Source organism: Ochotona princeps, chromosome 3, assembly GCF_030435755.1.
Source record: "Ochotona princeps isolate mOchPri1 chromosome 3, mOchPri1.hap1, whole genome shotgun sequence".
Lineage (NCBI taxonomy): Eukaryota > Metazoa > Chordata > Mammalia > Lagomorpha > Ochotonidae > Ochotona > Ochotona princeps.
In genome coordinates this window covers 71504812-71520632 of record NC_080834.1, presented here as the reverse complement: position 1 = coordinate 71520632, position 15821 = coordinate 71504812, and the positions used below count along the sequence as shown (strand labels likewise).

The following is a 15821-nucleotide window of genomic DNA, read 5'->3' as shown; positions in this document are numbered from 1 at the left end:
TGTAAGAAGAATTTTTTTGGCATTTCATGAATAGGAGAAATATAATATTTGATTTTCAAGTGTCATTTATATTAAAGTTAGAATTTTTTTTATAAATTCCACTATAGAGCAGAAGTCACCAGGAACTCATAATAAAGAAAGCATCCCACAGTGCTCCAAAAAAAATGAAAGCAGTGGAGCTCCCTATATTGAATTTCAATTTATATTAAAAATGTACCTTGTATTTAAAATCATAATTTGTTCATCAAAATGGCTACATCACAATAACTGGATTATCTGTCCTTTCCAAGATGCAACACTTTAAAATTTAAAAAGATGTATACAATGTTAACATCATAAATAATGTAATTAATTACAAGTTTCATTTTATCCTAAGCAGACCTTTTGTTTGTTTACTTGGGTCATCACACTTTAACATTGCTATTTTTCAATTATTTTTTTGTTTCTTTGTTTTCCCTGGCTTGATAAACATGAAGGTTACCTAAAATCCTGAGATTATGTAGTCTTCTAGTAAAATATGCTTAACAATTTTGTGATGGAAACCCAAAGTATATTGAGATGGAACCAAAGTAAATCAACATTTACAGAGAGAGAGTTCACGAGGTTTTGAATGTGAATAAATTGACATTATTATAATACTAGGATTACTGAAAAATGTCATTCATATTAATTATTACTGGCTGATAATCCAGTATGTGCTACACACTGAGAAGCACTTTTTATATTCTCCAACTTCTTGAATATTCATATCAAATTGTTATCATCAATTATAAACAAGACAACACGGGCAAAAGCTAGAAAGCAAGCTAACACTCTAACCCAATGTACAAGCTGTAGAGTCCTTGGGAAATGCTTTGGCAATCTGCAATCTGCAACAATTGATAGTCTATAAAAATTAAGCAGATAATTTATTATTTCAATGACATTTTAAAAATGGTAACATAGAGTCAGTGTGGTGACGTAGCAAACCATTTCCTCATGTGCAGCACGGGCATCCCATATGAGTCCCAGTAGCCCTACTTCTCCAAAACTCCTCTCCTCTCTCTCTCTTGCTGTTTTGCTATGTGTTCTATACACTTAACCAATAAAGTAAGAAATAACTGAACAGGTACATGGTTTGTTTTTATAAATATATACTTAGAATTTGTCATTTTGGGGTGATAAGAACAGCACTATAATCTGATACTACATAGATATTTCTCAGAGAAGCTCTATTTTAGAACTAGATTAGCATCCATTGAAGGTGGGTCAAGTAGAGGTGAATCTAACAGGGAAAATCCAATTATATATCACATCTTGCTTGTAGACTTTATACTATAGGCATTTTTGATATTTAAAGCCATGCATAACTCTGCAAAATAAAAAAAAAAACCTATATCTTATAGCAACCACAAATATTCTTGTTTGAAAATATCAGGTTTTTTGCCAGGTTGAAAAAATACTTACAGAATACACGTAATTATCTAAAGCTAAATGCCATGTAGAAACTACTTATCCATGAAATCACATTATGTACATACTAATATTTACTAAATTATGAATATCTTCTTTTAAGAAAATGTTTTGAAAAGTTTTTACTGTAACACAGTGCGTTATTTTTTCCTGCACAAAATGACTGTAAGATATATATTACTTTTACTTTCCACAGGTAGGTCTAAAAATAACATAATGAAGAGTACAAGAGTTCCTGAAAGAATCTTGTAGTAAAATTTAATAATGATTTACATAAAAAGTGAACTTTACTTAGCCAATCTATTATTGTTATCTATACAATGATATTGGTTAGACCACCCACACAATCAGTGTTGCACCTGTAGTGATCAACACAAAAACTGAAAAAAATCCTTGCATAGTAAAAACAGCAACAAATGTGATTCTCTCTTTTTTTTTAAAGATTTATTTTATTTTTTTATTGGAAAGGCTGAAACACAGATAGGAGGAGAGACAGAGAGGAAGATCTTTTGCTCAATGATTCACTCTCCAAGTGGACGCACCGGCCAGAGCAGCACCAATCTTTTTTTTTTTTTAAGGTTTATTTTATTTTCATTACAAACTCAGATATACAGAGAGGAGGAGAGACAGAGAGGAAGATCTTCCATCTGATGTTTCACTACCCAAGTGAGCCGCAACGGCCAATGCACGCCAATCCGAAGCCAGGAACCTGGAACCTCTTCTGGGTCTCCCACGCGGGTGCAGTATCCCAATGCATTGGGCCGTCCTCAACTGCTTTCCCAGGCCACAAGCAGGGAGCTGAATGGGAAGTGGAGCTGCCGGGATTAGAACCGGCGCCCATATGGGATCCTGGGGCGTTCAAGGCGAGGACTTTAGCTGCTAGGCCACGGTACCGGGCTTGAGCAGCACCAATCTTAAGGCAGGAACCTGGATCCTGTTCCAGGTCTCCCACATGGGCACAGAGTCCCAAGGCTTTGGGCCGTCCACTGCTTTCCCAGGCCACAAGCAAGGAGCTGGATGGGAAGTGGAGCTGCTGGGATTAGAACCGGCGCCCATATGGGACCCCGGCCAGTGCAAGGTGACGACTTTAGCCACTAGGCCATAGTGCCAGGCCCAGGGTTGTCTCTTAATCCACTGTTTCAGTTTAGGTAATTTGATTCCATACAGTATATCTTACTGAAAATGGGGAAAAGATGTCATATAATTGTATATTTCATGTTCTATAAATTAGCAACCTTCTGTGAAAAGAGCAATAATAAAAATTCAAGTAAATATATTTTCTCCTATTTTTTAGCTTCATATTATACATAACAAATTAAGGACCAAAACACTATAATTGCTGCCTTATATGTTTGAATGTATATCTATTATTCTTTTTTTTAAGATTCATTTTATTTGTCTCAGAAAGTCAGATAAACACAGAGGAGGAGAGATAGAGATGAAGATCTTCCATCCGCTGATTCACTCCCCAAGTGGCTGCAACAGCCGGAGCTGAACTGATACAAAGTCAGAGGGGCCAGTAGATTCTTCTGGGTCTCCCACCTGGGTGCAGGGTCCCATGGCCTTGGTTTGTCCTCGGGTGCTTTCCCAGGCCACAAGCAGGGAGCTGGATAGAAAGCAGGGCCATGGGGATTAGAACCAGTACCCATATGGATTCTGTTGTGTGCGAGACAAGGACTTTGGCTGCTAGGCTACTGCGCCAGGACCATACTTATTATTCCTATAATTTTATCCCTTTCCAAATGCTGTTATCCTGGTGAAAACAGAAATAAAATAACTGCAGGAAGTATAAGAGATAGGATATCATCAGATAGTCTTGTCATTTGTAAAGGTATATAACCTTTGAAATAATTTTTTACAATTTCTTTATTTTTTTTGAGTGTAATCCATAGGTCCAAGTGCTGATTTTTTTTATTAATTTCATTGCATTATGTGACACATTTTTTTATGCACTGGGATTCCCCCCGCCCCTCCCCAAACCCTCCCCCCGCCACGGTGGATTGCTCCACTTTCTTGCATTTCCATAGTTCAGATTCAGTTGAGATTCTTTCATTGGAGGTTTTGACCAATCATAAAGTCCAGCATCTTATTGTCCTGGTAAGTTCAATGGCTTCTTGGTGAGACCATCTCTGGTCTGAAGGTAGAACCAGCAGAGTATCATCCCAATCAGGTAAAAAAACCCAACATAATATTTACAACCATTTACAACATTATGGCATTATTTGACATGGTATTGATTAACCAATATGTTAATAGGGAAATGCAGGTTCTCAACCACAACCCATGACTTCCTCATAGACATTTCAATTTTGGTTTATATTCAACCATGTTCTATATACCTTAAAATGGCTATAGATTGCTATTCAGCTGTTTCTTGTCTATTTTAATGTTAGTATTTAGCATTTTATTTATCTTGTCTATTTTAATGTTATGATTTTGCTGAACCTGGTTGTTTTTCGGGTAGTCTAACTCTATAACTTTAACAGGACATATGTCAACAGTTTAGGTGAACGTTTTTGGGAGGGGTGTGCAGAGAAATCTTTTTTTTTTTAATTATTTAACTTCATTAATTACATTGTATTATGTGACACAGTTACATAGATACTTGGGTTCTCCCACCCCTCCCCAAACCCTCCCCCTATGGTGGATTCCTCCACCTTGTTGCATAACCACAGCTCAAGTTCAGTTGAGATTCCCCCATTGCAAGCATATACCAAACATAGAGTCCAGCATCTTATTGTCCAGTCAAGTTCAACGGCTTCTTAGGTATACCCTCTCTGGTCTGAAGACAGAGCTAGCAGAGTATCATCCCAGTCAATTGAAAGCTCCAACATACCATCAGCAAAAATTTACATCATTATGGAATTAATTGACATAGTAATGAGTAACCAATATGTTAAAAGTAAATGCGAGTTCCCAGCCATCTTCTGTGACCACCTCATTGACATTTCAATTTTAGTTTATACACAACCTATAACATTCAAAACATAACATGTTATACATAACATCATATCATCTTAAATTAAGGCAAACATGTGGTATTTAACCTTTTGGGATTGGCTCATTTCCCTTAGCATTATGGTTTCCAGTTTGGCCCATTTGGCCACAAAGAACTGCATTTTGTTTTTTTTAATAGCTGAGTAGTATTCCATGGAGTAGATGAACCATAGCTTTCTTATCCAATCCTCTGTTGATGGGCATTTTGGTTGCTTCCATGTTTTTGCAATTACTGATTGTGCTGCTATGAGCATAGGAGTGCATATTGGTTTCTCATAAAACAATTGTTCTGGATATATTCCTAGGAGTGCTATTGCTGGATCATACGGTATGTTGAATTTGAGTTGTTTGAATATTCTCCATACTGATTTCCATAGAGGCTGTACCAGCCTGCAGCCCCACCAACAGTGGAGTAGGGATCCCTTTTCCCCGCAACCTCGCCAACAAGTGTTGTTGGTGCTTTTATTCATGTGGGCCAGTGAGAAATCTTTATCACCCCAGAGAGGAGTGAGTTATAAGTGCATCCCCGCTGACCGCTTCCTGTCTGTTTCTAAGCTTTCCTAGTTGTTCTCTGTCTATTTATTCTAGTTTGTACTGAGGACTACATCCCTACTGCTAAGGAGACCACAGGGGAAATGGAGTGCCTTCAGAGGCCACGAACTCTGAGGTCACCCACCCCCATTTGGATCTACAATGTGGGATGGAAGAAGCCCAATTCCTGCCTTGCAGGATCCAGGGTCATCAGAACGACAACCAGGATCCCTGAGCAGTCCGCAGAAACAGAAGAACAGTAAGCTTCCTTCGGAACTAGGGAGAGGAGCTTTCTCTGGCCCTTGCCTGCTTCCAACTTTGGGTCCCCACCCTCTTTCGTAAGGACCATCAGGTTTGCTCCAGAAACCCCTCATAACAAGCAAACAAATGTACAATTTCTTTAAATACACAATACACAATTCTTTTACTCAACAGTTTTACTTCCAAAATATCTCCCTACCGACATAACTATTCCTCATGGATAATATCTATTAGGATATTTACTGTACTGTTGTTTGCAATAACAACATATTGCAAGCAGTATACACTTCAAACCCAGCCAAAAGGTTAAATGAGTTATGGTGATAAATAAAAGCCAATGCACTATTTTTATGTTCCTCTGAAATAAGACAAAATTTTAATTTCCAAAATGTGCTGCTAAGTAATTAGGAAGGCACAATATTACATGTATGGTATATTCTCACTTTTTCATTTTTAAATGAAAGCAGTACATAATCCCTAAGTGATATTTCTTTGTAGCTGAAGCATAAATTTAAAAAGACTGTAAATGCACACTTTGTCAGGATGAAGAATTTATTTCTTAAAGTACTTCAAGACTGACATATATAAAGAGAAGCTACTAATAATTATACTGACAATATAATTTGTAACCCAGACTTCATTTATGACAGTGAAAGGTGTGTCATTAATAATTCCACGAAAGCATCAGGCATATATCAAGATTTTCTTGGAAATACCAGGATGTATGGTCACATTACGAATAATGTGCTTATTTAACTGGATGACATCAAAATTACTAAAGAAATAAAACATTTACCAAAAGTAACATAGGTCACAACAGGTGACACACTGGGTATCATCTTGGGTATTTTTAGATGACTATACATAAAGTAGTGACTAGACCTCAAGAGGGCACATAAATAAAATTGCAGGATTCATTGTGTAACCTTTTGCCCTGCAAGCTGCCCAGCTCCTCTCAGTTGTTAACCAAAACATGAATTCAGAGATGAAATCCTACTGGCCAAATGCATAAAGCATCTTATTGATTTATATGTGAGTAATTATTGCTAAGGGAGTACAATGCTCACAGTCTTACAGCCAGTATCCTCTTCTTATAAATTAGCTTTATAGAAAGTCACATTATAGTTTAAAGATTTCTTAGTAACCATAAAAGTCACAACATGGGAAAATACATTACATGATTTTTAATATTTAAAGCATTAGGCCATTAAAATGCATTTGACAGAGAGAGAGAGAGATAGAGAAGAGAGAGAAAGGTGCTGGGTAAATTGTATCTTCCAACTAGAGCATGTACTTTCACTACAAGAGATAAGTATTTAGGTGCACAAATAGCTTCAATAAGCACAACAGATTAACCCATACATTTTTCCTGTACTTTATCCACTGGTAAAAGCTTTTTCCAATGTTAACCACGAGTTCTTTACTAATATACATGTTCTTTTCTTTACTTTTTCTTCATTTATGCACTATCAAAGGGCCATCACGTCTTAATGGTCTATGAATTTTTTCTTTTCATTCTGATCCTTTTTGTATATATCAATTCTTCCATGGTGGAAGAATTCCATATTCCAGTTCCCATGGTATGGTAGTATAGCTTCAATTCCCATGTCCTTTGAGAAAATGTCTTGATAGTTGATGGCCATACAAACTAGCCTACTTTTCATTTATTTGTTAGAACCATTCAATAAAAAGGAAAAAAGTCAAGCATCTTATAGGCGTTGAGCTTTTTACTGTACTGAAGGATCCACAAATGAATATGAAATTTAATTCTCTAAAAGTTCATGATCAACTGCAAAATAGTATTGTCATAATACATTGAGGAAAAGCCTACAACAAACATAGGACAATTGAGAAAGCAATGTTAGGACATATTTTAGTAGTTTCTGATATTTCAATGTTGATTTTGTATTAAAGGCAAAATGTATAGTGAAGTTATTCATTTTTCATTCAAAGCTCACATGAGGTTGCCTAGACTCCCTAAATTTACACTTAACAAAAGAAAAGGATAAAAAAAATTTTCATTGGCTTCTGAAGTCACACAAGAGTACTATAAATCTTTCTTAAGAATAAACTGCATTAGTTTTTATTTCTTAATTTATCAACTTACTTAACACTGTTGATATTATTACAATAAAGTAATCAAGAAGAAAATCCTTTAAATTCAAACTGCAAATTACCCTGTCAATTATGGGTTTGATATTATTGGTTTTTACTGATTAGAGTTAACTTCATAGACCATTAAAAGTAACATTTTATTTCTCTAAAAATCAGAATGACCATCAAGTTCATCTATGTAGGCACTAAGCCAAACCATATCAACAGAAAAAGGTGGGCCCAGCGCAATAGCATAATGGCTAAAATCCTTGCCTTGAATGCACTAGGATCCCATATGGGCACTGTTTCTAATCTCGGCAGCCCTGCTTCCCATCAGCCCTGCTTCCCATCCAGCTCCCTGCTTGTGGTCTGGGAAAGCAGCTGAGGAGAACCCAAGGCTTTGGGATCCTGCACCCACGTGGCAGACCTGGAACAGGATCCAGGCTCTTTGCTTCGGATTGGTACAGCTCCAGCTGTTGTGGCTACTTGGGGAGTGAACCATCAAATGGAAGATCTTCCTCTCTTGTCTCTCCTCCTCTCTGTATATCTGACTTTCCAATATAAACGAATACATCTTTTTTGAAAGAAAAAGAGAAAGGTATGTCATCTTTGTTCATTCATACACAGAAACTTACATGGCTTAATAAACTAAAAAATCTCTTAAGAAAAATGGTCTACATGTTAGGGAAAATATTACCAGAAACTAAAAACACAATTTTTCACAGCTAAACAAACTCTTGATGGAAGAGTTTCTGAACTAAGTCATGCTAAGCCAATTTCCATGGTCATAGGATATTTTCCTGGTGAGCATCAAAAGTCCATAATATTTCTAACTTGAAAAGGTAGTGAATATTAAGGTTAATTTTATGAATTTTTTACTCTTACTTGGGAAGGATTTTGCCTCTGTTTATTAAATAACACAGAGGAGAACTGAAGAAGCAGGAGACACTAAACTGCTGTCTTTCAGATTAATGTAGTTCCTTACAGTATTTTTTAATGTGGCAAAAATATGCATTTTTTCTTTTTTCATAATATGATTGCATAGGCACAGGGAGTTCACCTTTCAGCCACCACCCCCACACCCACTATTCACATGTTATTACAGTAGTACAGTCCTTCAGCAACAATCACAAGTCCAACATTCTGCTATTTATGTATCTCACAGAACTGTATGCATAGACAATGCAGAAAGTTCAGCATCCTAGTTTCAAAATCGATTTACCAGCTTCATTGGGAGTCCTCCTTTTATTCAAGAGTAGAGATGCATACTGCAACGATTCTTCACTTCCCAGTATGCTAATCTCTATTCTAAAGTTTATGTATGAGAATGTATGAACACACCTGTTTACCCACATATTTGCTTTTTATTTTGCATGAAGGATGTCTTATGTCACACAGAATAGATGATTTATCCCTTTGGAAGATTAGCTTATGTAGACCTGACAAGGGCATGTTCATTGAAGTACCTCAACTCAAAGACAAATAAAGTAATCCTTTGATTAGAGGCTGTTTTGGATAGTACACAGCTTTGATTTCCCCTCCAATTGAATGGGTAATTGAGAAGTGACTGGATAAATAAGAGAGCAAGCACTAAAAGCTAATTTCATTCTTGAAACATACACTTCAATAATGGGCTATGATAATAGGTTACCATAAAACAATTACTGAGTCCCACAGCACATTTGCAAGTAGTCCTATCTGAAATAATGTTTCCCATCCAATAATGTGGAGGGGGTGAATATAGATTTTGATATTTAAACACAAAAATTGGCTGAATAAAAATATTGTTAACTGCAAAAATACAATAGTGCTTTGAATACTGAAAGGATACTACAAAACTGTAGGATTTAGCTTTACAAAATACCTATGAAAGCCTTGTCTTAAGAAGAACATGCATTTCAGCTTGATTTTGTTCTCAGGGAAGGAAACGATCTGCTCTATACAGAAGGTAAAGAGAAGTATAAATGAACTGTGTTTTTCCTGGTCTTCTTCATTTCTTATTGAAAATAACATAAGCTGAAATCAAAACATCATAATAAAATAAATATTATTTTATCACTCACTATTCCCAAGAAAACAATCTTTAGTTTTCCAGTGAGGTCATTCATTCTTCAAATGTGACATACATTCAGGTATAGGAAATGAGCTGGGGCTTTGTGCAAGTTTTATAACAACAACAAAAATACAATGAACACTTGAAATTCCTGCTTAAGTTTCAGTATATACAGGGGGGCATGGAGGTACTCTTATCACAGCTACAACTATGTGGCTCCTCTGCATATTGAGGATACAAATCACATATTTCTACTTCAGTTAACAGCTTCAGGGAGCTAGAACTCTTTGATGATGTTTAATGCTAAATAAATGACCAGAACAGAACAAGATGTGTCTAGGAATACAAGATGTGGTGATCACAAAGCATTTCAAATACTCTCTGGCAAAACGATGCCATCTTACACAAGCACCATTGACAACTTACGCACAGTGTGCCTGTTTAGTGGTGTAAAACTTGACAGAGAAAAAGATATTTTCACCTGCTTTTAATAAAATAGTCAAAGTGATAATTAAGTTAAATTAATTAAAGGCTGTTATTCTAATAACTACATAATAAAAGTCTTAATTAATACAGTATGCTGTACTTGAAAAAGAAAAACAAAACGCTGAGCAAAGGAGTTACTAATCACGCCATGGTCAGAACCACACATTACACAGACAGAAAATTCTGGGGATGTGGAGTAAAAATCAGTAGAGACATAACTCTCTGTCACAACATTCTTAAACGGCACTGTTAAAAGTTAACATACAGGTACTAATGCCAGTGTAAAGAGTTTTCTGATAACTCAACTCAAGTTTTCATTGATTTTCTTCTTATTAATAACAAACAGTAGACTGGATTCCAATCCAGAATTTCTTTTATGAAAGGTAAGTTAGTCTGAATTCTCTAAAAGTTCAGAAAAATGGAATTTGATAACATAAGATATGTTGGATTTTCACAGGGTTTTAAACAACAGGGAAGTACTTGTGGTTTGACTTCCTTCATTATAGCATTCCAACCATGGTACAAAACAGTGTCTGTTAAGCAGCAGCTTCAGGGTCTGCAAATGAGGCTTTGTCCTGTGAACTTGCTGGCATGAATCACCATCTCATCCTAGAAACCATGTATTCAGCTTAGAAGAAGGCAGGCAAGTTGTGTGTTACACCAACAGGGTGTTCTAACACCTAAATATTTCCTACTTCTGCCATCTCCTTTCTCAGGATAGTGGAAGATTAATTCCTATTCATCAAATGTTTGTTTGTTTTGTAAATAGTCCTATTCAGGCCTAGAACAGGAAGCATAAGATATTACAGTGAAATCATAAAATTAAAAAAAAAAAAACAGGGGGGTGAGGTAGAAAACTGGAGTATACTGATATTTTGGTGCTATATAATTTATACGTTTTGTTCAGATTAAACAAATATAAAAATGCTACTGGAAAATGTTTTTGCCTGATTAAATAAGTCTCCCTCTCTCTCTCTCTCTCTCTCTCTCTCTCTCTCTCTCTATTGCTTTATGTCATCAGGAACTTTTTTTTTTTGGTTGAAAGACAGCAGACCCTTTGCCCACCATTTTATTTTATGAAAAAGGGAAGCTGACACCCAAAGAGGGACAACAATTTGTTCAAGTGCCTGAAGGCAGATGGTTCTGAGCCAAGCTTAAAAATGCAATTTACTGCAGACAATACCCCCATGACATTGCAAACTGTTTCTGAATCAAATAAATTATTGTGGGAGAAAACAATATGTGTTGATTCCTAAGCAGGCTGAGACTTTTAAGTTAATGTTTGTTTAATTCCCACATAAGTATACTGAAAGGATAGTATGTATGAATTGATGGCTTTTTCCCCACAGGGCTTATTTGAGATAAACTGGTATGCTTCAAACATTATCCCACTAAAAAAGGGGCTTTTTATGGGCTTGTGCCTTGGAATGAATTTTATAGGGCGGAGAATTTGTGAAAAACCCTAGAAACAGGCACAGATGATCCAAGTGAATAAAGGGTTAACTTCAGCGTCCCGCCTCCTTGTTGTAAATAATCAAGGAAAACCTTTTTAAGGCAATACAAAATGTCACCACAGGCTGACGCTCTTTCTACAAGAATAATGAGATTCTTGCTACCTCAGATGCTGAGCACACACTTCGTCATCTTCATCTCTCAACTCAGTGTTCTTGGTTTCGAAAGGGTAACATTGCATGTCCAAGGCAAAACTGACGGCACAGCGATCAGAGGCCGAAAGAACTGCAGGTATAGTTCAACAAACTCAAGTTCTGTGTTCCAGTATTGGGCACTCATTTCTGAAACTGCTTGGGAAAGCAGGCCAGCAGCAGACTGCCTGGATATTCCCTAGGAGGAAGCTAGGTATTGACAATGCAGTCCCACCATTCTCTCCACCAGGAGCTCAGACAGAGGTACACCTGCCATCCAGGACTGGCTCTGCCTGTGGAGACAGGGCGCCTTTGGTGCCTTGATGTTTCCACAACATGCTGTCCCTGCAGCGAGAACATCACAACATGCCCGAGTGATAATTCAGGCAAACCATGACACGAGGGTCTGCGGCAACCACTCCAGGATAGGCGTTGGCTGATGGAGGGGTAAGGGTGCTCCAGCTAGCAGAAAGAGCGCGGCTCAGTGCTGGCTGGACGCGCCAGCCTGCGATGCCAAAGAATCCCGCAAAGGAAGGTTAAGACGCAGAACCTCTCCGCCTGTAGCAATTCTGAAAAAACGGAAAACCCTGTCCTTCGAGTTAACACAACGGAAAATAAATTACAGCGCGACCGCAGGTAAAACGACACAGACGGCGCGTGCGTGTGCCAGGGGCTGAGGTGCAGGTGAGATTACAGCCTCAGTCTCCAGGGGGTTAAATGAAAACCGACCTGGGCCTGCGGAGCTTGGCATTTTGCTAAGTACAGCACCCTAGTCGTGCCTTCTAAACTCTCCCCTGGGCTCAGGAGTGCCCTTTCTTCTCCGTCAGCCTTTAGGACTGAGAAAGTGAAATCTGCACGACGTCTGACCTCCTCCCCAGCTGCTTTAAATCCGGTTCAATTCTGCTTTCCTAGTCCCCGCCCCAGAGTCAGAGATTTGTCACGGACAAGTCTTGCTCAGCCTCAGAAACAGCAGGTGAGCTCATTACCTCACCCCAGAAATGTAACTTTAATACAGGATCTGGTCAGGGCATATCCCCCTTCCGCCGCCCCGCCCAACACACACACACACACACACACACACACACACACACACACACGCACACACACACACACACACCAGCAGCAGCAACAGCAGCTGCAGGTCACACACACTCGTGATCTCTCCTTCAGGCTCTACACCCCAACTTCACCCCCACCCCTTTCCCAATGGAGGTTCCGAGGCTTTTGAGCAGAAATCAAAGATGCGAAAAGGAAGTGAGATTTTGCTTTGCTCTAAAGGAAGGGGGTGGAGGGATGGGGAGGGAACGGATAAGGGCAAACAGAAGCTCAAGTAATAGAAGTAGTTTGGCCAGGACCTAGGAAGGCAGAGAAACCAAAACTTCGGGTAAACCCTTTAATGAAGCGAGGAAAGGAACCTGCCACTCTGTCAAGTGACCAAGCGCGCGGACAGCAGGGTTCGGGCCATCTCGTGTCAGCGCCTGGCGGGGGCCAAAGAAGCCAGGGCCAGGGGACGCCCCCGACGCGGAGGAAAGGGATTCCCCGTCAGATATTTTAGTTGCTGGGAATTTTGTCTTTTTTTTTTTTTTTTTTTCGTCCTTTCTAATTTTTCAGCGCGGAACTGAGACTCGAAGCTCTAGCTAGGTCCTGGAAAGCCACAAGGCAACGGAGCAAGATCTCACAAAACCACAGACGCGGCTGTTCAGCCTGCGTGGGTGCTGACCGTCTCCTCCACACGCTCACGTCCCACCCAGACAATAGAACCAGTCCTTCCTCATCCCAAACCAAGGGGGGAAGTTACTAGGGGAATTATACGAAAAAAAAAAAAAAAAGTGAGGGTAGCTATTTCATCCAACAGCTAAACGAAAGGAAAACTGCCCGGGACTCAGCCGCGTGTTTTGTAGCACGGAGATCCCAGGAATCGTCGGAGGGCGAGAGCCCGCCGCCTGCCCAGACTCGCGGGGACAGGAGCGGGGGAGCGCCGGACAACCCTGCCCAAGGCTCCTGCAGCCCCGACCCCGGGCGCGCCCAAAGTTCCTGGAGATGTTTCCAGGCCTCTCCTGGCTCAAACTTGAGGCGCCCAGCCGAGTCCAAAGGTGCGACCCTGGGGACTGAGCCCCGGGACCGGCTCCCCACCGGCCCGGGGTCCATGAGCCTCGCCGCCCCCACACGCGCCTGGGTAGCACAGCCCGGTGGTCGCGCGGCCCCGGGCCACGTCGGTCGGCGCTGCCCCAAGGCCCCTTGCTCACCTGGCCTGAGGACGGCGGCGGCGGTCAGGAGGCAGACGATCAGACGGCACGAGGGGGCAGCCTTTGATGCCATATTCCTCCTCCTAATCGGGGTGGGGGGGTCACTGCCAGAGTCCACGCCGCAGCAGGGGGCGTCGGCCCGCGCGCCCGGTGGTGCCCGCGCGCTCGCTCGCGGGTCCCGACGCAAGGGGCAGCGTCTTCTCCCAGACACACCGTCCCCTGGGCTGTGGCGCTTGCACCTTAGGCTTTCGCTAGTCCGCAACTTTCCACCTTACGGGGGGACCCCCGACTCCTCCTCCCTCTCTGCCACCACTCTAGGTCTTTTCGGCTTCGCCTCCTTGGACCGGCGACCTCTCTTTCCAGACACCAGAAGTAATAGGGAAGAGTGTCTCTGGCTCGCTTCGGCTGAACCTTCTTGCAGTTTCCTTCTGTTGCACCGAGAGTAATAATGATAGTTACAGTGTGCAAAGGCAGCCCGGGGCTCGGGAATGGCCGAGGGGGCACGGCGATGGGGGCCTGCGGGTCTCCTCAGGTGGCAGCGGCGGCGGCAGCAGGGCGAGCGGCGGCAGCGGTCTCGGGGCTGCTCTGAGTGGAGGGACCGGGAGGCGTGTACTAAGCGGTCTCTCTCCGCCTCCCCCGCCCCTCCCTCCCTCTCTCTGTCTCTCTAGTCCTCGCTCTCCGCTTCCCACCCCCGGCGCAGCCCGGAGCAGGTGGTTGGAGCGCCGACCCGCAGCCTAGAGGCGCTGCAGGACCGAGTCGGAGATGCTGCCAGCTCCGGGACTGGAGCCGCGGGAGGAACGCGCGCCTGCATCTCAGCGCTCCACCAGGCGGAGCTTCCCGCCCGCGGCGCTCCGCCCCAGGGCCACGCCCGCCAATCGGCAGGCGCCGGAGCCGCGCGCGCGCGCACACGGGTGGGGTGTCAGGAAGCGACGCTTCCCGCCGCGTTACCCGCGCCGTCACCACACGGCCTGTCTCCTCTGCCCACGCAGCCTCGCCAGGCTTCAAAGAACCAGACTGCTCTTTTCTTACCCCACACGGCCGAACCACTGCCTCACTTCTGCAGGACTTTTTACCTCCGCGCTGGAGCCGCCTCCCTCTCCTGTGAGAGTCCTGTGGGGCAGGGCACTGGGAAGAACTTTGGGTCCAGGGCCGGGAAAGGGAGTGGAGCTGTGGTAAAAGGGAAACTCCTGGGAGTTCACAGGGCAACCCAGGTTCTGCACTGGGGAAAGTAGCTTGCAGAACTCCTCCACCTTCTTTAGCCCTGCCGCAGGCTCCTGTCCATCAGGCAGCCCACTGCAGTCTACATCAACCTCTGACTAAGAACAGCGTCGCTTTGCCCCCCCCCCCACTGGGGGGGGGGGATTAAATCAGGAATTTGCACACCATACTCCGTCACAGATCTTCTCAGTGTCTACAAAAGCCAGAGGCGCGTGCTGCTGTTAGTTCGAATTAAGTGGTGATTTTTCTTTAAGTGACAAACAGAAAATCTTCAAGTTATTCAGATTAAAAGGCAAACTCCTCTTAGCGCGTTCCAGAAACTCAGGCGCCCAACAGATGGACAGGCTGCTCAGGCAATTTCTGGAGATTGAACCACCTCCCAGGCTGAATTTAGGGAAAGCTGTGTCGCTTTCAGATCAGGCGCAGAGCTTGAAGAGTTTCCTCCAGAACACCCAGGTGGAGCTGTGGGAACTGTAAGTGCTTCTAAGTCAGGGATGCTCAGTCACAACTCTCATCCCTAAAGCACAGCGCAATCTTGGTTCCTCATAACTTTAAAATAGCCTTTTGTGCATCCTAGGGTCACCAGCGGGAAATGGCAACAAGTAACAGTCATGTCCTGGGCGTTCATCAAAGACATCCCTTCAGCAGCCAAATTCGAGGGTTGGGGCTTGGAGAAGAGAAAAGTTTAAGGAAAACAACTAACCCCCTGCCCAACACACGCACATACAGCCTGCACACAAACACACACTATTTTTGAATCTTTCCTCTTTCCATGCAAGCTTTCTCTCCATCCGTGATTTTTCTCGAAATCCTGCCTGTCTTACTCTCTTGGTTCTCTAC

At 42.0% G+C, this 15821-nt stretch overlaps 1 protein-coding gene and 1 long non-coding RNA gene across 5 annotated transcripts in view; one reads left to right on the top strand and one right to left on the bottom strand.

Annotated features, from left to right (window-relative positions):
• The window catches only part of ALCAM (activated leukocyte cell adhesion molecule), a 180928-nt gene extending 166376 nt beyond the window's left edge, over positions 1-14552 (bottom strand). For both annotated transcript variants that reach the window (XM_058661824.1, XM_058661825.1), the window contains exon 1: positions 13764-14552. In XM_058661824.1, coding sequence (XP_058517807.1) covers positions 13764-13836 — 73 coding nt within the window. In that variant the 5' untranslated portion in view covers positions 13837-14552. The remainder of the gene's footprint in view (positions 1-13763) is intronic.
• Positions 14553-15130: 578 nt separating this feature from the next.
• The window catches only part of LOC131479823 (uncharacterized), a 53098-nt gene continuing 52407 nt past the window's right edge, over positions 15131-15821 (top strand). For all 3 annotated transcript variants that reach the window (XR_009245115.1, XR_009245114.1, XR_009245116.1), the window contains exon 1: positions 15131-15454. This is a non-coding gene — a long non-coding RNA (uncharacterized LOC131479823). The remainder of the gene's footprint in view (positions 15455-15821) is intronic.